This window comes from Lissotriton vulgaris, unplaced genomic scaffold (genome assembly GCF_964263255.1).
Source record: "Lissotriton vulgaris unplaced genomic scaffold, aLisVul1.2 SCAFFOLD_990, whole genome shotgun sequence".
Taxonomy (NCBI): domain Eukaryota; kingdom Metazoa; phylum Chordata; class Amphibia; order Caudata; family Salamandridae; genus Lissotriton; species Lissotriton vulgaris.
In genome coordinates, this window is record NW_028255328.1 from 48,260 (window position 1) to 70,227 (window position 21,968).

The 21,968-nt window shown below is 44.3% G+C and overlaps 1 protein-coding gene across 1 annotated transcript in view; it reads left to right on the plus strand.

The window, feature by feature from the left end:
• The first annotated feature begins 1,240 nt into the window (after positions 1 to 1,240).
• Positions 1,241 to 21,968, plus strand: part of LOC147659165 (maestro heat-like repeat-containing protein family member 1) — a 77,602-nt gene continuing 56,874 nt past the window's right edge. The window contains exons 1-3 of the mRNA XM_086951925.1: positions 1,241 to 1,252; positions 2,939 to 2,999; positions 8,945 to 9,072. Coding sequence (XP_086808051.1) covers positions 1,241 to 1,252; positions 2,939 to 2,999; positions 8,945 to 9,072 — 201 coding nt within the window. The remainder of the gene's footprint in view (positions 1,253 to 2,938; positions 3,000 to 8,944; positions 9,073 to 21,968) is intronic.

The window sequence follows — 21,968 nt, forward strand, 5'->3', positions numbered from 1 at the left end:
CCCTCCAACTCCACCCTCCATCTCCAACTCCACCCTCCAACTCCACCCTCCAACTCCAACTCCACCCTCCAACTCCAACTCCACCCTCCAACTCCACCCTCCAACTCCAACTCATTGAACTCTCACAATACGTCTGTCCTCACACCCAGTTCAAAGATATACACACACACAAATAACCCATACAGGGGCACTGGGTGGCCTGCATTCATAAAATATCACTGTCTCCCACACATCCATTCTGCGAACAGGAGGAGTGTAATGCTCCCCTACAATTCTCCTATGCCAACTACAATCCCTCCAAGAGACCTGCCCATTCCTTATTTTGATTCATCTACATACTTACTCCAGTAACTTATAAATTAGCTGCTTAGGTAATTTTAAAGGCTTTTTGAACAGCCTAGGTGCCATCTTGAGCTGTTCTTACCATCTATTTCCTTCATACTTATACATTTAATTTGCAACTTGAAAAGCAACCAAAAATATGTTTAAGCAATGACGCTGTAGTAGAGAGAGAATAGTTGTGTCACAAGCAGGTGATGTTTTAGGGCATTATTCTCATATAGCAAAATGAAGCTGATTCCATGTAACAAAAGCACTTTGGATAGTTAAAAATCATTTACAAGGTTCCATAGGGCCACCATGTTTCATCCGAAGTCTAGACAATTTTTTAGTAGTCACTTATAGAAAGGGAGTGTTACTTGATGAAAATGTGAATCCCCACAGTTTCTGATATAGGCCAATCCTTTTATGAAAACAGTAACTTAAGGTCTGGGTTTTAGGGATGAGAAGTGAGGAATTCATTTGTACAGCACATTGCAATGAAGGTGTTTTCTCATTCTATTTGGCGAAATGATATTGAAATATTTTGGTATTTGGGGATTTAGTATAACAACAGCATAGGTGAGAGTCAAGTTTTCTTTTCTCCTCTCGCCTCCCCTGAACTGAACCCTGGATATAGAGATAATGTTCTTTCTCTTATAATCCATTATTCATGTTAAAAAATAAGGTCGTAGTTCACAGACCCGTCTTGAATCTCCAGTGTTTATAAAGCATATATTGTATACTGTTTCCTACTATGGGAGGCTATGCCACTGATCTCTGACTTTCACAGCTCATGGAATCCTTTGCTCTGAAATTATTGTGACAACTGAAGTTCTTGACTCAACTCATTACTTTTCTTTCTTGATTCCTAGTGAGCACCATCAACCACAGTTGAAATTTGAATTTTACTCAATTCAGGATGTCCAACAATGTGAGTTTTGATTTCATGCCTGTAAGTGTAAATGAGGTATTATGCTTGATTGTCATTATCAGGGTTTGAGTTTCTGAAATAGAGATGAGTACTGCTATTTTAGTGAAAATTCACACGTTAAGTCCCGATTCTAAAAAAAGCTGCAGGTGAACAAAGGTAAAACATAAGACATGCAATGTTTTAAAACAGGAGAGGAAACAATACAGCGTCACCTACTAAAAACACAGGGAGCGAGAAGAGTTTTTGTAGTAACCTTTGAACTATGTTTTTGTTTGATGACTGAGAAACGATCGGACCTAAATATATGGGAGCAGATTTACAATCCCCATGTGCCGCGGTGCATCTAGTTGCATGAGGCACTTGTGGCGTAGCCTGCTGAGTGATATTTACAAGCACAGGTAAAGTCATTCTGCTGACTTAACCTGTGCTCGTAAGTATCGCCCCAGTTCATGCAACACTTTGTGTGTTAGGGGCGGGACATGGGTGTTGATATGGGTGTTCCCACGCAACACCCATGTCCACTGATGCATTTGCAGATTTACAAGAAATCGTAAATCTGGAAATGTGTCAGAATGTCAGAAGGTGCCCCTTCCTGCACAAGAACAATCTCCCCATGACGCAGGCATCCTTGCACCACTGTGCAAGGATGCCTGCGCCGGCGTATGGCAGCTGTTTGTGTGCCAGCGCAAGGGGAAGCAGAGAGATGCAACATACTGTTGTAAATATGTTGCATCCCTGTGCTTTGAAACTAACGCAGTGCAGCACAGCAAAATGACTTGCTTTATCGCGCTGCGTTAGTTTCTTTTAGATCTGCCCTGCGGTTTCTTCCCAACTTACAATGTTAGTTTAAAAGTTTGGGAGGATAAGTAGTGAGCAAATTATAGTGCCTACTTTAAAGTTTTCACTTTCATGAAAAGAGTTGTCATTTGAGATGTTCTCATTTTTGTTGACAATCAATTAAGTATCTTCGAAAAAAAGTAGGGGTGTGATCTCTTTCCCAAAGTTGTACAAACATCATGTTTAGAGCTCGCTCCACTACAGGCCTTCAATGTGAAGTGAAAGAGTTACACTTGGTGAAACAACTTATTTCCCCTTCAAGGCCGGAGTGAGATATAGGGCAGCTCACCGAGGAGGCTCATAGAACGTGAAACAACACCAAATCAACCCCAGCCCACAAAACTACTCCTGACCCACCAGGCAACAAACCAACCCGACCTACCCCCTCCAGCCGGCAAAAGAAAATCTGACTCACCCCCAGCCTATAAAACTACCCCAACCCCACCAGCCTACTAAACTACAACAAAACAACCCCCAGCCCAAAACTACACCCAGCACAAATAAACTCACCGCTTCCTGCAAGGTATTCTTGCTTCTGTCCGTAGCAGGCAGCAGTTAGTATGCATATTGCCTTAACCACACATAGGCGTGCTTAGGGCATATGTGTGGTTAAGGTATGTGCTGTAGATCTAGCGGAGTTGGAAAACTCATGGTTTAGACCACAGTATTCCGACTGTTCCCCGACCATGGCATTTGAATATAGCGGATTCCCTTTAGTAGTTAGCTACTACATTTCAACGAGAAAATGGCTGAGCGGCACATGGTGTAACATTGTAAATCAATATGATGAAATGGTAAAATCTGGTTTTAGAGAGAAAGACCAAATGATTCTTTCTGTTTCTCTTGTAGTTCCGCATGCGAGCCCGCCTGAGGGCAGTAATCTGCTGCTGCAGACCAGTCCCTCAGGGAGGTAAGTGGTCGAAAGCAAAACACCTCATTACCTCATGCCACTAAACATAAATGTACTCTGAGGGGCAGATTTACAAGCCCCTTGACACACCGGTTCATCATTTTTTGTGTTGTACCTGTGGCGCATGATAACGCTCCATATTTACAAGGACAGGATAAGCCACCCTGTGTGACTTTGCTTTTCTTTGTAAATATGACCCCTTTACACGCAGCACTTTGCATGAAAGGGACTTTCCATGGGTGTTGCTATGGGTGTTCCCACGCAGCACCCATGGAACCAGACACATTTTCAGATTCACAAGGAATCATAAATCTGGAAATGAGTGTGAATGCTATGCCTCCCCAGCAGAGGCGTAGGGAGGCGCAACAAGGAGAAATGTATTAATTTCTCCTCGTTTTCTTTTCCTCTTTCTATGTGTGCTGCATTTTGCAGCACACATAGAAAGAGAAAATCACCTCTAATGATTGTTTATGTACAGGAAGGGTTACCTTCCGGCACATCAACAATCATTGAAACAATGCAGTTTTTCAACTTCTATGGGTGCTAATGCAGCACACATAGAAGTTGAAAAACGGCATTTCAGATTGTTTTTGTGCAGGAAGGGAACCCTTCCTAAACAAAAACAATCTACCCACGACGCACAGCTCACAGCAGCAGTTTGTACGCCAGGGCAGAGGGAAGCACTGAGATGCGACATATTGTTGTAAATATGTTGCATCCCTGTGCTTTGAAAGTGACTCAATGTGGCTTGCATTAGGCACTGAGGGGCATATTATCAAGGACCGGTGTTAAAATTATCGCCATTTTATCGGCAGGAAACTGACGTTAAAACGGCGATAATGAGCTTTTTATAATACGCCCTTGTTAATTCCCATAGACGCCCATGTTAATACCAGAACCTGGGCTTCTATGGGAATTAACAAGGGCGTATTATCAAGCCCATTATCGCCGTTTTATCTGCAGTTTCCTGCCGATTAAACGGCGATAATTTGAACACCGGTCCTTGAAAATATGCCCCTGGGTCACTTTCTTGTAAATCTGCCCCTGAGTTTTCCCCTTTGTGTGAGTCCTTTGATTGTTTATAGTTTTAATGAAATGAAGGGATGCATTTCTGTAAAAAGTACATTTTCAGCACAGAACACACTGTCCTTGAAGCTATTATGTAATAATATAGTATGTGAAATGCAGGTGAATCAACCCCTCAATATTCAAGTACATGCGGATATGGAGGCAGCAGTTACTCAATGTTACAATGTATGGCGCCGGCATTCATCATTTAGTATTTCATTTCCGAGCGTGTTGGGCCACAGTCATTGAGGTGGGAGGTACTGGCTGTGTTTCAAATCCTGGCACCACCTCGGCAGAATGGTCATTCAACAACCAAACACAGCACTGACAAATTATTGGAGCCTTATGGCATGTGTGTGGTAGGCTTGGAGGCCACTGGTCACCAGGCAAGATGGTCAAAGACGTTTTAAGGCATAGGCAAATTAGGCAATTGCCCAGGGCCCCCACTTTCCAAGAGGCCCCGTGGGAAAGTGAACTTTCTCACTATTTGATCTTTGACTATTCTGTTTCTCTGTTAAAACTCTCTACCTCATGCCACTACTGACTCTTTTGAGTCATTTTAAGGACTTTTTGGATCCCTGTAGGGACACATTTAATCTGTTATTGTGTGCTCCTGTTATAGTGTGGCATATGATTTAATATTGTTTGGCATCAAGCAGGATTGAAATAGTAGGAAATGGGTAATACATTTCAAATTTGTACTGTACAGATGCCCTCAAATTATGTCTTACCAAAAATGCTGACATTCTAGAACTTTCATAAATGTGGCAAATAGCTTCAGAAGTTATTGTCCAAAACAGTGACCTGGAGAAAATACATTCCAATGGGGAGCATAGGAGCAGGAACACAACTTGTAAGCCTCACTCACAAAATGCAGTGATTTGCTACATGGGCAAATTAGAAGAGCCTGCCATAGCAGTGCCTTCTAAATCTATATATATTAATCTCTTATATTTGATACAAAAGTCACAAACAGCTGCACCATTCCTGGGTAAAAAAAAACCTTATCATAAATTCACACGTATAGTCACATAACATGAACAATTGTTCAGCTGTATCGGAAGTCTAACATAGATGAGTTGAATTGACCATGCATGGTCCCCCATCACCCATCCTGACTCAAATATTCATATTTTGCAAACAGAGAAAGGCAGGCAACAACTATACAATCGGGGGAATAGGGAGACCCAAGTTGGAGGGCCTTTTTCACCAGGAGCATTACAGGACTGGCAGTGAAACATGTAGCTACCGAGTTTCAGGACATTTTTGTATCCAGCAAACATGGCTTTTAAATTCTAGTAGATTAATAAGTTATGTTATGTTATGTTAGTTTATACTATGTTATCATATTGTATTTAATGTTATAATTTCAATCAGCAGCAACTTGGGGCATGAAGGTAGGACCATCTGAGGAGCCGCTTTCTTCAGTTTGTGCAGACATATGGGACTCTGTAATCGAAATTGACATTCAATCTAGAGATACTTGTGCCCTCAAACTAACCCTAATTTCTGACCAGAGGCTCTTTGTGATTAGCAAATGCCATTGGTGTCCTTTTGGATAGGTTAGAGAGCTCCTGGATATGCTGTCTTGTATGCCGGGGGCTTTAACACAGCATAACATTTGAGGAATCTCATTATAAAAATGGAGAGTAACAGCTCTAAAATTTATCATGAGAGGCACTTTTATTACGTCTGCATAGTTATGGAAGCTTTGTTGGGAGTGCTAATTCTCTTTACATTTCCCTCCGTAGGCTTCATCACGTGCAAGGTGTAGTTCAAGCAGTTAGATTTACATAGAAGTAGGATACAGGAAATACAAACCAACAATGGGAGAGGTAGGGAGAATCAAGGGCACTCTCTCAGTCCCCGGTTAAGTGCAAGTAAACAAAGAAAGAGAGGTCAAATCAGTCTCAGAATTGCCACAAAAAATGGAGCGAGAAAGATAAGGATCACACACTCACTTAGGGTGAATAGGAAGGCCCTCACACACCGACCTAGTCAGTGTCATGCTTCATCACTGGCCCCACCAAAGAGGCCGAGTGCCTCTTTGGTGTGCTACGACGCCAGAAAGACTGCGGAGCTGGTTGTGTGAGGAAGGGCGTGTTGTGAGGGTAAATAAAATTAAAAGTGTCTAAGAGGGTATCAGTAAAAAAAATTTTAATAGGTGATCCCTAAGACAAATATAACAGGTATTATGTGTCTGAATTAATTTGCCAAGGTTTAGGACTGGTTAAATTCAGAGAAATACAATAAAATCAGTCAGTCAACATGTTTCTGCCATATGGGTGGTTTAAGTTTACCAAGGCATTCATCAGGACTATACCCCGGCGGTATGGACTCTCTAATCGTCCACCCTAACCTGGGGGCGTGAAAGTGAAAATTATAAAAGTGAAAAAGTGCTTGAAAAAAACGGAGAGCAGGAAGCTCGATCCAAAAATACTCCAAATTCAGGAGTGTCTCAGCACTTTAAAAATTGGCGCTACTTGCACCATGGGTCTCGGGAGGGGGGTTGGAGCGTGCCTGGAACATCGCCCTCAACGCTCACAGCCCACTGGAAACCTGTATTCAGCCTCGGAACCGGACCCCGACGATCCAACCCCCCTCCTGGATTGTATATTGGTCATTTATATTTTCTAAATGGTAGTTGAAGTCACCTGAGATAGAAAATTCCTGAAAGTCAACACTAGACTCGATGATATGACCTTTTGTCTCTACAAACTTGTTCTTAGCCCCTGGTGGTCTATACAGCAGTATGCCATTAAATATATAGTTTTCACTGATGGTGATTCTAAATGAAAGCAGTTCACAATCAGGACCGCTTCCTCAAGTAGAGCTTTTCATCAACAAGGTGTCCTTGATAATAATCGCTATTTCTCCTCCCCGCTTATCCTGTCTGTCATTCCTGATTAATAAGTATCCTTGCTGAACGGCTAATGATAGCTCCGGATCAGATGTTCCATCTGCCCACGTCTCCGTGACAAATGCCATATCTATATTGTGAGGTTCCAGCAGCTCGGCGAATTCAATGTTGTGTTTAATTAAAGAGCGTGTATTCATGAGTAGGCCCTGGAGGGACTTTTGTAAAACTGTTTGCGGGTAAAGGGCTTGATGCGAGTTAAAGCTGCATTTTGTTTTGGTGAAGAGGAACTTCATGTCACACAGAGGGCACACCTTAGGCTCTTTCAAAGGATCGAGTTGCGGACAGGAATCCTTCATCTGGGGGTTAAGACTTACAAGAGTATCTCTTGTATATTTTAAACTTGGGCCCAAGATCAGTAGGGAACGGACACGGGGGTGGCCCTGGGCCCGATCGAGGTGCGGATGGGCGCAGACAGGCTTGCCTTTGGCGTGCCAGCGGCACGCCCTCTGTGCATCCGCTCTGTCATGCTGCTTAAATAGCAGTGAGTCTGGCGTCTCGCCCACACATCAGTTGTTTCCAACCCAGAAGTACTAGTCAGGTATGTCCGGTCCCTTAGCCCTCCGCAACAAACGGCACAAGCCACGGCAGAACGGGCGGGTAGGGAAGATCACAACAGCTGCCACCCTGATTAGCAAGCTAAAACAAAGTGCCGGTAAGCATGTGGAATGAGGTACAAAAACCAATTACGATCCCAGCAGGTGGAGTAAAAGTCTAAAATGAACACAAAGGGCTCCATTAGGATGTCGGGCGGATCGCCACCGCCATGGTGGCGGTGGCGATCCGCCCAACATAAATGCCCGCCCACCACCCTTTTCCTCCCCGCCACATTACAATGGCTGCGGGGAACACAACGCCCTTTTCCGCCCCGGTTGCCTTGCGGCCGGGGCGGTAAAGGAATAATATGGTGGCGGTGTCTAATAGACACCGCCAGACATATTATGATGGATGGTGTGCAGTGCCTTTCCGCGGCGGCGATGCCGCCACGGAAAGGCATGCGGTCTTCGCTCTAGGGGCCCCCTGCGGGCCCCCTGAGTGAAGTACAGGTGGGGGGTGCATGTGGGGGGGGTACCTGTGGTACCCCCCTTCATTGTCATTTGCAAAACGGCAGGCACCGCGCGGTGCCTGCCGCTTTGCACATGACAATGTTAAAGTGCATTTTCAGCATTGTGGCGGGCGGTGCAGAGAGCACCGCTCGCCACAATGCTGAAAATACAGGATGTGCCCGCCACTGTGGCGGGCACATCCTAATGGCACCCCCGGGACCCCAGCCCTTATGGCGGGCGGTCCCGATTTACGATGGGATGACGGGCGGGCAAAGTCCGCCCGTCATCCTAATGGAGCCCAAAGTGTCAATCTCAATGCGGTTTTTAAAAATAGCAGCAGGGCAAAATGATAGGTGACAAGACCTACCGCTGGTGTTCTCGCGTCCGCGCCGGCATGCTGCTTAAATAGCAGTGAGTGAGGCGTCTCGCGCACACATCAGCTGTTCCCAACCTGCAAGTGCTAGTCAGGTATGTCTGGTCCTTTAGCCCTCCGCAACAAACGGCAAAAGCCACGGCGGAACGGGGCGGGGACGGAAGATCACAACAGCTGTCATCCTGATTAGCAAGCTAAAACGAAGCGACTGTAAGTTTTGTGGAATGAGGTACAAAAACCAATTATGATCCTAACAGTTGGAGTAAAAGTCTAAAATGAACACAAAGTGTCAATCTCAATGTGGCAAGACCTACTGCTGAATTCCAGATATAATCAATCTGTAAAAAAATAACATGAAACATAATTTGCACAAGCACCAATGCATATTGGACAAGTGTCCTTTCTTTAGTATTTCATGCACATTTTACTGCAAGTTAAAAATATCTTGTGACACTTTTTTCTAAACTTCTAAAAAATGTCAAGTAACCTCTGTTTGGGCATTATTTGTACATGTGTCTGTTTCTCTGGGTTGTCATTACAGTTCGACTGATGGAATCTGTCCGGCGCATGGACATAAACATCTTTATGGCTTTTTTGCATACATCTGCTTCTGCAAATTCAAATGAGAACATCTTGCTATGTTGTAAAATCCTGGAACATCGAAAAAAGGTAACTGTGATTCTCCATTGCTTTACCGGGCATTCTAGGGAATAAGTGGCAATGTGGTTGTCTCATGGTATGATATATTATGCATGTGAGAATTTCAGAGTATTATATGATATGGCAGTAGAAGCCTTATCATGGAATACAGTCACAAAAACTGTCTTGGGTCCAGTGAAGCTTGTTTGTATCACCTTTGTTTAATCCTGGGTATCTGGGGCTTCGAGCAGCAAAGCTTGACAAAGGAACTTAGGGTAAATCATGTAAGAGCACCAAACAATGGAATAAGAAAGTCACACAAGAGATACAACAATACTTTATGAAAATAGAACATATTTTTATACATTTTTAGAATCCATGTTCATCAAAGTTCATTGGAGGATCCAGAGATATGTATTTTGAAAACAATAAAAAAAAACTTTCAATACAACCACAAAACAGCACTGGTCAACAAAAGTTTGTAATTTTTTGTAATGTTTAAAACAGTTAGTTTGCCAACTTCAGCCTGACTTAAGGTCACTTAGGGCAGTGACCTGGCCACCAGACCCTTTTTCAGTTCAGTTCTAGCCTTTAGAAAACAACCACCATAGAGAACAATGAAGTGGTTCCTATGCTGGGGATGCAGGCAGGAAAGATGTTCAAATATCATCCTGGAGCTGTGCAGTCGACAAGGGTGAGCTGTGGGTGATTCCTTGGTGCATGGGTGAGGTGGGGCAACTTTGGCCACTGCATGTGAGGTACCATGGCATCCTCTTTGTGACAGTCGAAGGCCAGCAGCGACTGGGCTACTGTTCTCCCGACACAGCAATCACTGCGAATATCCTTGGTAGAGGCTAGTATCCCTCTACGGCAAGAAATCCTTTGATAGCAGTCCTGGCTCCAGCAGACTCGAGTGCAACTTTTGGCTACATCGGAGATGTCTCTAGGAGCACCCACAGCAGTCAGTGGTGATTCCTCTGAAGAGGATACTGCTGTGCCGGTTTTGGCTTTCTCAACTTTGGTATCCATGGTGCTGTTCCAGGGGGCCAACCAACTAACCCTTGGAGTCACTGCTTCAATCTGGCTCTGTGATCAATGTTTTCCCAAGCCGGGAGCCGAAGGCACAGTCCAAATTGTACTAGTCCAAAGTGCAGCAGGTGCTATTCCAAGGGCAGGAGGACAGTCTTTGTTGGGTTATTTTCCCAAATTCAATGTGTACTGAGGTTTAGCATGCCAGGGGTGCCTATTTTATCCTGGGAAAGTGCCTGGGGGGACAACGTGGTCACTATTCAATGGGCTAGTAGGCCCACTCCTTTTTTGCGACAAAGTTCAAGTTATGTGTGGCATTTCGCAATCCCAGTGTGCAATATTCTTGCTACTGTCAAGCCCACAGGAAAACAGGTTTGAGGACAGTGTTTTCCTCTCCGTCCCTGCCTCCAACTTGTCTGCAGGAACAAAAGTCATCCTGCTCGGGTGTGTTGTCACCCTTTAAAGGGGGCATTTCCTTTGAGCCTGCCTTTTGGGCTAACACCTCAGTTGGCCTTTCTGTGAGAGGAGGTGACACCTCACTCTTTGCGGCAACTGCCTTTGTGCTTAAGTCTTGGAGTTGTTCATATGTCTCCCCAGGTGGGCAGAAAGCTGTCTGTTGGCCCGGGCCTGCACAAAGCCACTGGACTAGCTAGGGCACAGAGTGTCAACTTTTTAAAAGCTGCCTAACTTTAACAGTGACATTAATTTCGATTTGGGCATCAAGTTGAATTTGATGTAAGGTAGCCCCAGTCAGAAGTTAGCCGGACTAACTTTCCTCATCAAAACAACAACTTTAAGGGTTTTGCTGCTAAGCTTATATAAACTTATATGTCTTGCTTAACAATATACAGCTCCCTGCCATAGGGGTCTATATGGCTTCCTTAGGGGTGAATTACATATATCATTAAGGGAACGGGTGGCTTTGCCATTAATGGCAATGCCATAGTCAAACTAGCATTGTGAACACTACCCTTCTAGTCTGCAGGGGAGGCTAGTAGCCTTCTTGTCTTTTGTCACACTCTGCACCATATACTAGGGACTCACAAGTAAGTTAGTGCTTGCAAATTGGGGTCAGCCAATTCAAGAAATCTTTTATAATGGGTCAGTACACTGGCACTGGGGTCAGGGTAATAGGCCTAAGTGCACTGAGTCAAAAAAAACAGCAACTAGTACTCAAATAGGGGCAAGAACTGGGGCGGGAACATGCAAAAAGCTCGTTTCCTGACAGTGTAGGGTTGTAGTGTGATGTTTTTGGGCCCTAGGGTACTGCAAAGGTCTATGTGGTGTGAAGTAGAGTTGTATAAGGTTAGGTTGTCTTGGCTTGTAGTCCAATGCTTTGCTATAGTGTACAGAATAAGTGAGTTAGTGTGGTGTTACAGTGTTATATAATATTTTTGTGCAGTGTACTATAGTCTTGTGTAGTTTGTCAGTGTCATGCTGTGCTGTAGTGCAGCTATGTGTGTTTGTGGTGTTATGTTGTAGTATGGTGCAGAGATGTTTTGTAATGCATTACATCGCTGTGTTGTGTTGCAAGTGCCTGGAATTACATATTTTCTTCTAAAGCATCCATTAAGTATACATATTGATATGGTACTTCATGGATGAGTCATTAGAGAAAACAGTATTGTAACCTTTGTTTGAACATTTCAACTCTGTTCGGTCAGAGACTGTGGGAGAAAATGGCAGACACTAACCTCTCACCGAAACATGTCATGGCAAATTCTTTCTTGGAGTGAAGAAGGAACAGTTACACTGCTAGTTTGTTGTAAAAATACTTCATATCTTGGGGTCTAAAACCTAGAACCAGAATGGATCATGCCTGGTATTCAAGATATCCCTGTAAAACAAATGTACATAACCTCATCGAAATGAAGATCATTTAACCACTCTGGTTAATCCAGAAATGTAACCAGAATCCTGCTTTGAGGGACTTATTGTGAAATACCCTGATCCTGATTACAGCAAATCTGTGAATGGAAAGCTCTCCTGTCAGCTACTTTTGTCCTTACAATATTATGTTGAGTGTCATCTAAAGGAGCCGTTTGTGAAACGTAAGAATGCATGGCTAGTTTCTACTCTGGATAGGGATAATTGAGAAAAATGTGGCACAAGGAAAAGGTCAATAATTACAGGTCAAAAAAGACTATCATCCCTATTCACAAAAGTAGAAATACCTGCAAACGTGCACATTTACTCTTAGACTTTGTAGTAACTTTACTGCTTTTGACTATTCACCGTTTTCACATGTAAAGTTACAACACAGTGGAAATGTGCATATCGTCGATTCCTGAAACTAGAGGGTGAAGGCAAATTTATAAGTGACTAGTTGCCACTGGTAACGTTTCAGACTTATTTCACCAGGGCAGAGTTCTCCCTATGGTGTAGTATTGGGGATTTTTAATCTTTAAAATAAGTTAATGAAAATATTTTTATGTATTTTATATTTTTTTTTAAACCTAAAAGAAATTGAAAATGAATTCTACAGCAATACTATCTTGAAAGTATGTTAAAATATTTCCTGTAAATATAATAAGCTAATACAACATTATTTATTTAAATATTTCTTTAAAAAATCAACCAGAAAGTAAAATGTATATTTTTTATTTTTATTTAGTCTGAATTAAAAATTACTAATTGTTTGTTGTTGTTAAATGTATTTAAATTATAATAACTTTAATTTGTTTATATATATATATATATATATATATGCAACATTCCCCTTCCACAAGAAAAGAGACGTATCCCAGAAGAGAGACTTTCAGGAGCACTTTAATACAGAACAGACTCGGGCGGGTGCATTTCGGCAATTGCTGCCTTCCTCAGCGCCCCTCTCCAACTGCTCCTTGTGCTGCGAGGCATCGTCCAATCACGCTGTTGTAGATAGTCACCTAGCTCCTCCCACCAGGTGTGGATCAGCTCTCAGGTGCGGTCCCGTGTGGTGGAACTACATCTCCCACAAAGCTAGTGAAATGCCTCGTGGGGACGTGAAAGTGCTGTGGGATATACGCTTTGGAGCCGGATTCCGTGATGAGCGCAGCCTTCAGAGTTCATTGGGAGGTGAGGCCAAAGTGCAGTTCAGTGCCCCCTCGAGTCCCCTATATATATATATATATATATATATATATATATATATATACAAGAGTCCAGTGGATTGTTGGAAAACGTGGCAAATTTCACCGAGGGATCGGATTTCGCAGGACCGCCTCGGAAGCAAACCAATCAAGAGGGCGCTGTTCAGCACGGACTGTGACTTCACAGGGAGACAGGAGGAAGCTATTTCTGTCTCACGTCCCGGATTGCTTTTTGTGCATGAGGCAGAGCGTTGGGGACCCAAGGGATTTCTGGACTGTCATATAGGGGTCCGAATGGTACTTCAAGCCTACCTTCCCTTGCCAGGCACACAGAGCTCATATGAGCGGACTTCGGACTCCAGGAGCGGTACTTACCGAAACAGGGAATCATGGTAGTTGCAGTCCTCCATCACCCGACTGCAGCTGTTTCCAATCAAGTGGAGCCGAAACACCTCCTACTATGGGGAGGGGCCGTAGCAATACAAAGGAAAATGGCGAAGTGGACCCTGAATTTGCAAACGGCATCTGAGGAAGGCAATATAAAGCCGAAATGCATCATGCCAAGCATTGGTCATTAAAAGAACTCCCGAAGGTTTCCCCATTGTGTCCTCTGGTTACTTGCTTGAGTGATCGCCTTTTGATATATATATATATATATATATCCATACACGTTTCCCACCAGTTCGTCCGAACTCACAACTGGTGCCTCCAATTAGCGGGGGTGTGACCCATTTCATTCAACAACCAAAAAAGCAACTGGAACAATCCCGGGGCTTTCAACATAACTTTATTGGCCACATGCGCGTTTCAGCAATCAGCCTTCATCAGTGTGGCAAAAGCAAATGTTCGACATAGGCAGAACCATGAGAATGTAAGCAATTTAATGTCACAATTGACTATTTTCTATCCAATCGGGAGACAGTAGTTGATGGCAGATGGTGAACCGACATCTCCGTTTGTTATTTTAAGGACTGTGTGACTTGTATGCCCAATGGAAAATTTGAGATGTCATCAGTGATGTCACTGAGCATGTCATGAGTGATGTAATATGTGACGTCATCGGCAGTGCATTGCATGGGCACGAGTTAAAGTTAGATCTACTGACTATTTCTATGGTTTTGTACGAGTGAAATCTCCAACTAACTATAATGTCCCTGAAACCTATGTTTTTTTCAGTGTGGGGTCCAACTAGCCCACTCGGTACATCCAGTAAGTGCCACAGTGGAGCTTGCCTCTGATTGGCTGCCAACACTTGTAACCAGGAAGTGTTGACAGCCATCTTGTCACTTGGTATGAGGAGAAAGAAAAACGATTAAAAAAGAAGAAAAGGTGGCAGGGTAAAAGCGCCCTGACCGCATAGGCCTGATCAGAGGGTCCCACAGTGCCAAAAGAGCATTTTTTGGGGGGGCTGGATTTTCACACCCAGCATGACTCCGGCCGAAAATATTTTAAAAAATGAAGCGCGGAAGCCTCATGTATGTGGCGCTCCAGAAGGTGGCAGACCAAAGGGTCCATTAAGGGAATGTAGAGGAGAGGAGATAAAGGGCAGCCTTTCCTAGACCCCCTTAATGTAGGGAACAAATCCATGAGGGAGCCATTGACTCCCATGCGTTCCACAGGATTAGGATATAAGAGCATGACCAAGGAGATGAGCGCGGTGGGGATTCCCAGTTTGATCAGAGCTTCTTTCAAGAAGGGCCACTCCAAGGGGTCAAACGTCTTTTCGGGATCCAATAGGGTAACTACAGCAGGTGTTTGGCAGGAGATCCTGTTGACCACTGCAAAGAGATGTGGGTGACTTGTTGTTTGAAAGCTTTATAGAAAGCTCTCATGAGGCCATCAAGGCCAGGGCCATTGGACCTGTCTAAAGAGTCGATCACCTGGGTGACCTCCTCGCATAAAATCATCTTGCTAAAGAATTGTCATGGGCCAGACCTATGGCGATCTCCACCAAGTATGATGGGATCTCTGGTGCATTGTCAGGCATGCAGGATGTATAAAGGAGTTCATAATAGCATTGGCACTCTGCCAGAACATCTTAGCCAACAAAAACAGAGGACTCAGAGACGGTGCGCAATTCATCGACATAACTACCTAGGCGATTAGGGTGGATTATCCGCACAAGAGTGCGGTCGGGTGCGCCCCCTCACCATAGCACGGAGCCCTAGTGTGTTTCCCTAGATATGCGATTTCCCTATCAGCCAGATCGCGAAATTCAGTCAACAATACTAAACGTCAATGGAGTTGGAGGCCGCCGCCTTAGGAGGCACTTAAGTCTATACCTTGGAGGTTTAAAAGCATTGCAGTTGGGAGTGGATATCTCATAGGATACTCAGATGCTTGGATATGCACACCCCACGGATATATGCTTTAAAGGCCTTCCAGAGGGTTGCCTGTGTAGAGACCATGCCCGAGTTCATTGCGAAGTAGTGGACGATGGAATGAAGGAGTTCGCTACAGAAGACAGGCTCATGTAGAGCCTAGTGATGGATACTCAAGGTGCGCTCTGACCTACATCCATAGGGGACCTGTAGGGTTAAGAGAACAGGGCTATGATCTGATAGAGTTTGCGGTAGAAGTTTTACCTTTGTAGTCCAGAGTGAAACATTAGCAGACAAGAACCAATAATTTAGCCATGTCAAAATATCATATGGGGCAGAGTAAAAGGTATAACCAGGTGTGGATGGCTGTTGAGCACATCAGATATCCTGTAGAGGATAGGCGTCTGCAATATAAGGTGGAGTGCTTCCCATGATTGGGGATAACCACTCAGCTGGGTACTAGAGTCAATGCTAGAGTATGTACCATGTTGAAATCCCCACCCAGAAGAGCAAAGTTGGCATCTGCATGTCCCATATGGGCATAAAACTCCTGAAAGAATGTTGGATACTCAGTGTTCTGGGCATATATGTTGACTAATAGAACTCGTTTGTCAGTGAGGCTGACTTGTAGATTAAATAGCATCCATTTGGGTCCGAGTGACATTTATGGAGGGAATAGGGGCTGCTATTATGCATGAGGGGGTGAATCCACAGGAATAGGAGCCGTGACAGGAGAAATAGCGGGGGGGGGGGCCAAGTAGTCGCCTATGATTGGGCGCCATTGGGTAGGAGACGTGTTTCCTGAAGGAAGGCTATGTCGCGACAGATATGAGAGGACTTGTTTGCCTTTACGTGGATTATTGATGCCACATATCTTTCATGTAAGGGAAGTAATGTCTATCACCTCTCCAGGCCCTTTCTGAGATGGCATAGAGTAAACAGGTGTGAAAAGGACAGCGCCATGTTATAAGCTGGAATATAGTGTACCTGTTGTGCAAAGGGTAACAAACAAATACAAAACTGAAGAGAAAGCAGTAAAGGCCCACACCTATCCCCCCCCCCCCACTATATAGGAACACATCCAATAAAGCCCCGAAAGGGAGAAACAAAGAACTAAACAATCCCAATGAGGCTACTGCAGTGTTCTCCATGGGGGAGAGTTGACGTGTTTGCTTGGTGTGGCCCGTTACTAGAGGAATAGCTGAAACAGAAAGGAAGAATCAACTACATATAAACAGCATTTGTATGGAAAAAGTAATGAGAAGGCAATGATGAGCAAAGCATACTGTCTGAGGCAGTCCACAGGTGTTATGCAGAAGTAGTCCCTATTTTGAGGGAGAATCCAAATACTGCAGGCCATATCAGCTCTAAGGGGACTAAGGAGCAGGAGCCGGAGATCCAGTACTTTGTAGCGTGTTCTGTCTAGAAGAGGAGGACTTGAAAGCAAAGTGTTTGCAAAAGTCGTTTGCCTCTGCTGGGTTGTCAAAGGAGCGAGGCTTCCCATTGACCTCAACTCATAGACAGGCAGGGTAGAGCATATCATATTTAAAGCCCAACTTGCGGAGAGAGTTCTTAACATCGCTGAATTTCCACCAGTTTCAAAACCTTCAAGGTGGGGAGTCATACCCTGGGTAAGGTCCCAGCTTTCTCTTACCTGCTGGTGCTCTTTGATGCTAATATGAGTTTTAAACCCCTAGTTGAGGGTAGGACTTGTGATTTGGTCAAGACCACGGGGACTGTAGCTAGCGTTGCACAGAGGTTGGGCTCATGGTGACTGGAATCTCTAGTTAAGTATTTTAAGTCCAAGTGCATCTCCAAGGAGCTATATGACAGTGATGTATGGGGTTACATGACGGTCGATAACATTGAACTCACAGAAAATACATTTTAAGGTGTATTCTGCGGGTCCACAAAGTACCCCAGCTTTTTTTGTTCGTCAGAAACTTTGTTTTAGATACATTGGTGACCTTGTTGCTCTCAGACCCTTGCTGTGCTGGATCAAGACATAGACTGGGGAGGAATGCCAAATAAATAGACTGATTTTGTCTGATTGTCTGACCCTTGACAACATGCATCAAATCCCTTGGATTGCTTATATGAAGGCAGCTTTTACCAGCATGGGTTGGATGTACATATACTGCAATTATTTCTCCCCGTACCCCCTGGAACTCAAACGACGGAGAGACTTGTTTCTCAAAAGTCCCTTATTACAACATGAACACCAAGAGCTATTGAAACGCTTTGTATAGGGGCATTTATTTTTAAAAACTGCTCAGGGCATGGAGCTTTCCTTTCTCTCCAATCTAATGAAAGGGATAGATTTCTGTTGGTACGATTCAAGGTTAACGTGCTGCATCATCTTTTGGCCACATCTAGTGGTCGGTCTCTTTAGACACTTAGGGCCCTGTGGATGCAACAATATGTCTCCACAGGCTACCCTACGTTTTGTTGTGCAAATATTTGAGCTTGCCTAGGAAGCAGTTCCTTTTCCCGTTACTGAAAGTTCTGAACTTCTCACAAGGATACCTGACACTTATGTATCTGCAGCTCCTGATGATCAAGCATTATCTTTTTGCTGTTTCATGCTTTCCACATGCTGCTTTGAGATCAAGACAATTTAGACCTGATTAACCTTGATGTGATGCATGAGATTATATAATGTATTGTTACTTCTGACACATTCGTATTTCTTTAAAAAATGTTAAGCCTACTAGTTTTTACCATTTTAGAAACATATGATTTTATGTTCTTGTACGGTTGTGATTATAGCCAAATAAATATTTGTATGCTGACAATATGTTTATATAGATGTATGCCATGTTACCTACTGGCGGACGCCAGTAGGTAGTTATAGTTTGGACAATTGGACCATGTTTCCATAGGAAAAGGGTTTTGTAACTTGTCTATATCTTTGGCGTAGTTTGACAAATCTTCACTATAAGTGGGTGTGTGAGTGGCTTTATTGATGAGTAAGTGGTTGTGTGAGTACTTGTATGGGTCTGTGAGTGATTGTGTGGGTGTGTGAGTGGGTGCATGAGAGGTTATATAGGAGTGTGAGAGGGTGTGTGAGTAGTTCTGTGGATAATGTCATTAGTGATGTCCTCAGTGAGGTCACTGACCATGTCATGAGTGATGTAATATGTGAGGTAATAAACAGTGCATTGCGGGCCCGTAAGTTATAGTTAGATCAGATTTTGTATAAGTGGAATCTGAGCCTAACTATAACGTTCCTGTACCCTTTGTTTTTATGGTGAATAATAGATCTATCTATAGATCTATCCCCTCTCCATATGCACTTGAGGAACAAAAAATGGCCAGAGACACTGCACGGCTTGAAATCTGAAGAGACAACCATTGCAAGAAGGACTGAGAGTATAGGGATCCTTTGTTTGTTTATTTACATATATTTTTAAATCACCTACTGGCATTTGCCATTAGGTAGGAGGACCCAAAACAACTTTTCCTCATGTAATTTCCCATAGGAATTTTGAACGTGACTATAGCCCAAACTGCTGAATGGAATTACACCAAATTTGACAGAAAGCATGCTCTCGTAATTTGGTTTAAATCTGTTCAGTAGTTTTTAAGTAAAACAAATATATATGTATATATAGAGACGCAGAGGGTCTGAAGATCTGACAGTTCTCATAGTGAGATCTGATTGGCTGCCAACACTTCTACTAGAAAGTAGTGGTAGACATCTTGGGACTCAGGACTTGGCCGAACTCAGGCAAGATGGCCGCCGTGAGGTTGTGGTGAGAAGTCACTCCAGACCTCTCTCCCAGTGACACCCAGATGGCTTTGGAATAAGGACTACTATACCCCCTTATGGATTTGAGTAGCTGGTTGCAGATAGGACTGATCAGGATTTGTCCAAAATACCCAGTAGTTAAAGAACAATTCAGCCGATTTTTGCGAAAAGCATCGGAGTTGAGAGCGGTGATTCGAGAACAACTGACAAGGATGCCGGCACGTATAACTAAAGCCGACAAGGATAAGGAGAAGGCAAAGCTGCAACAGGACACGTCAACAAACCTGCAAGGAACGGGTGGTAAAGGTGCCCATGCAAGCGCAAAAAGAAGCAGCAATGATCTACCCCCAGGTCTACAACAACGGGGGCCTGGCGCCGTACGGAAGATAATACCCCCGGCTCAAAAGGGGAAGAAAATCGAGAAAGCTGAGAAAGCAGAGAAGGCGGAGGTGCGCTTAAATTGTGATACAGCGGCAGCGGCAGCAGTAAGGAACGATCGGCCCCCGGATCACTTCACCGAAGACACTGCAATAGTTACAAAACAAGGCTCGAGCAAAGGAAAAGAAGCGGCACTAAGGCAGCCTACCTTGATGGAGGCGTTCACCTCTAGGAGAAGCTCCCAGCCGGACATGGAGCTAACCGCAAACAGAGACGTCCTCGAGGACGCAGCAGCGGCAGCAGCAGACGCTCCCAGCGCGGAAGCAGCGGTCGCTAGGCAACTCAGAGACCTGGCAACAACACTCAACAGCAGCGGCAGCGGAGACGGAGGTAACGCAGAAGCCGCAGCACCGAAGGTAATGCCGATAACAGAACTAACCAACAGCGGGCTGAAGGAGGCTAAGGGGCCTAGTAATGTTATAACACCAGCTACAAGTCGGGGACCACAAAAACCTGGGTCAGCAGGAAGCGCATACATGATGGAGGCGCTAATTCAACTGGAAGCAGAGATGAGCAGCAAAAAGACAAAAGAAATAAACAATGGGGCCAATAGTCCAACGGTAGCAGGAAAAAGTGCTTTAATAGGTGCAGATAATAAAACTTTGGGATTGGAGAAAAGAGAGGGAGCCTCATTGGAAGGGGAATGCTTCTTTTCAGTGAATGAAGATACCGATACTACCCAGACAAGCAATGAGACTTCAGAGGAGGGGGAGCTAGATGAAGATTCAAGCTCTGGTTCAAGCTCATCAATGAAAGATACCACGCAGAAAAAGAGAAGGTTAAAGGGTAGAAGGCATGGTGGAGGATTGGAATCACCTGTAGCAGGGGGGAAGAAGTTAGACTGAGACTATTCTGCAACGTCACAGACCTACGTAGAGGAAGGTAACTCACAGGCTTCAGGTAGTACCCCCATCCCAGCGCAGTATCTGGCTCCCTTTGACACAATATGCTCCACACTGAAACAGATGCAAGGGGAAGCAAGGTCAGAAAGTCGAAGGGCTAGACAAGCTACAAAAAAGATCCATAATACCCTTAGGATAGTTAACAAGCTGTATGAAGGTCTCAGCGAGAGAGTGACTGAGGTGGAGGCACGGACTGGGAAGCTAGAGGATGATGTTGGGGGATGGCAGGACTTCAAAATGGAGCAGGAAAAATTGACGACCGATTTGCAATGGAAGCTGGAGCATTTTGAAAACCGCCAGAGGCGGAATAACATTCGCATTTTGGGGGTGGAGGAAGGAGCAGAGGGAGACGACATTATGCACTTTGTTGTTAACTTGCTAAGAGGAGCTTTCCCCGAATCGCAGTGGGAGTGGGAGAGAGAGATTTAACGAGCCCACAGACTTCCCTTCACCATCAGAAAAGGCAGAGGGGCCGAGAGGCAGGCAGGTCAACAGGCACTGCCTAGAGCCATTTTGATATATGTTGGGAACTACCTGCTCAGGGAGGAAATAATGGATAAGGCTAGACCGGACAGGAAAAAATCCTTTGAGGGAACCACCTTCTTCGCCAGGCCAGATTTCTGCCACGTAACCGGCGAGAGAAGATGGAGACTCAGGCAGCTTATTAAACCCTTCCAGGCTCTAGGCTCCGAGGCATTTCTTTTATTTCCTGCTAGGCTGAAAGTGGTTACAAGGGGTAGAACAAATATCTTCCTGTCCGAGATCAAGGCCCAACAGTTCTTGGAGGAGATTAAAACGCAGAAAGGGGGCTGAGTAGTATAGAACTGTTAAACTCCAAGGATTTGGAATGAGGTAAAGCTAGGTATATGCACTGGGAGAGGAAGATATTAGACCTTGGTATACTGATGTTTGGACTATTGTCAAGGGGATAGAACATACAAAATAGTGAAATAGCTAAGAGAAAAACACAGAGGGGGGGGTATACGACACACAGGGTGATGGGTGAAGGGGAGAGAGAGGAGCGATCCCCATAAGCTACCGCGGCTACACATAGGTCTTATGGACCTATTTGCCAGTAAAGGGGGGGAGGGAGTGGGAGACAGAAGGGGGCAGGGTGGAAGCAGGGGGAATAGGGGGCAAAAAGAGGGTTAAAAACGTTTAAAAAAAGTGAGGTAGGATGTAAGAAGCAGCACAGGAAAGCACAGTCCATCGCGCAGGGAGCTCACTCTTTACATTATGCATTAGCCAAAAGGAGGAGGACAAGCGTTAACCATCGGATCCATTATCAAATTAAAGTGCTAGATTGGCTAAGGTATGCAGAGTCGGACAAAACTTATGAGGTATTTTAATGACTTGTAGGATTGCTACTATTAATATCTGCGGCCTTAATGATGCGGGTAAAAGACTTAGGGTG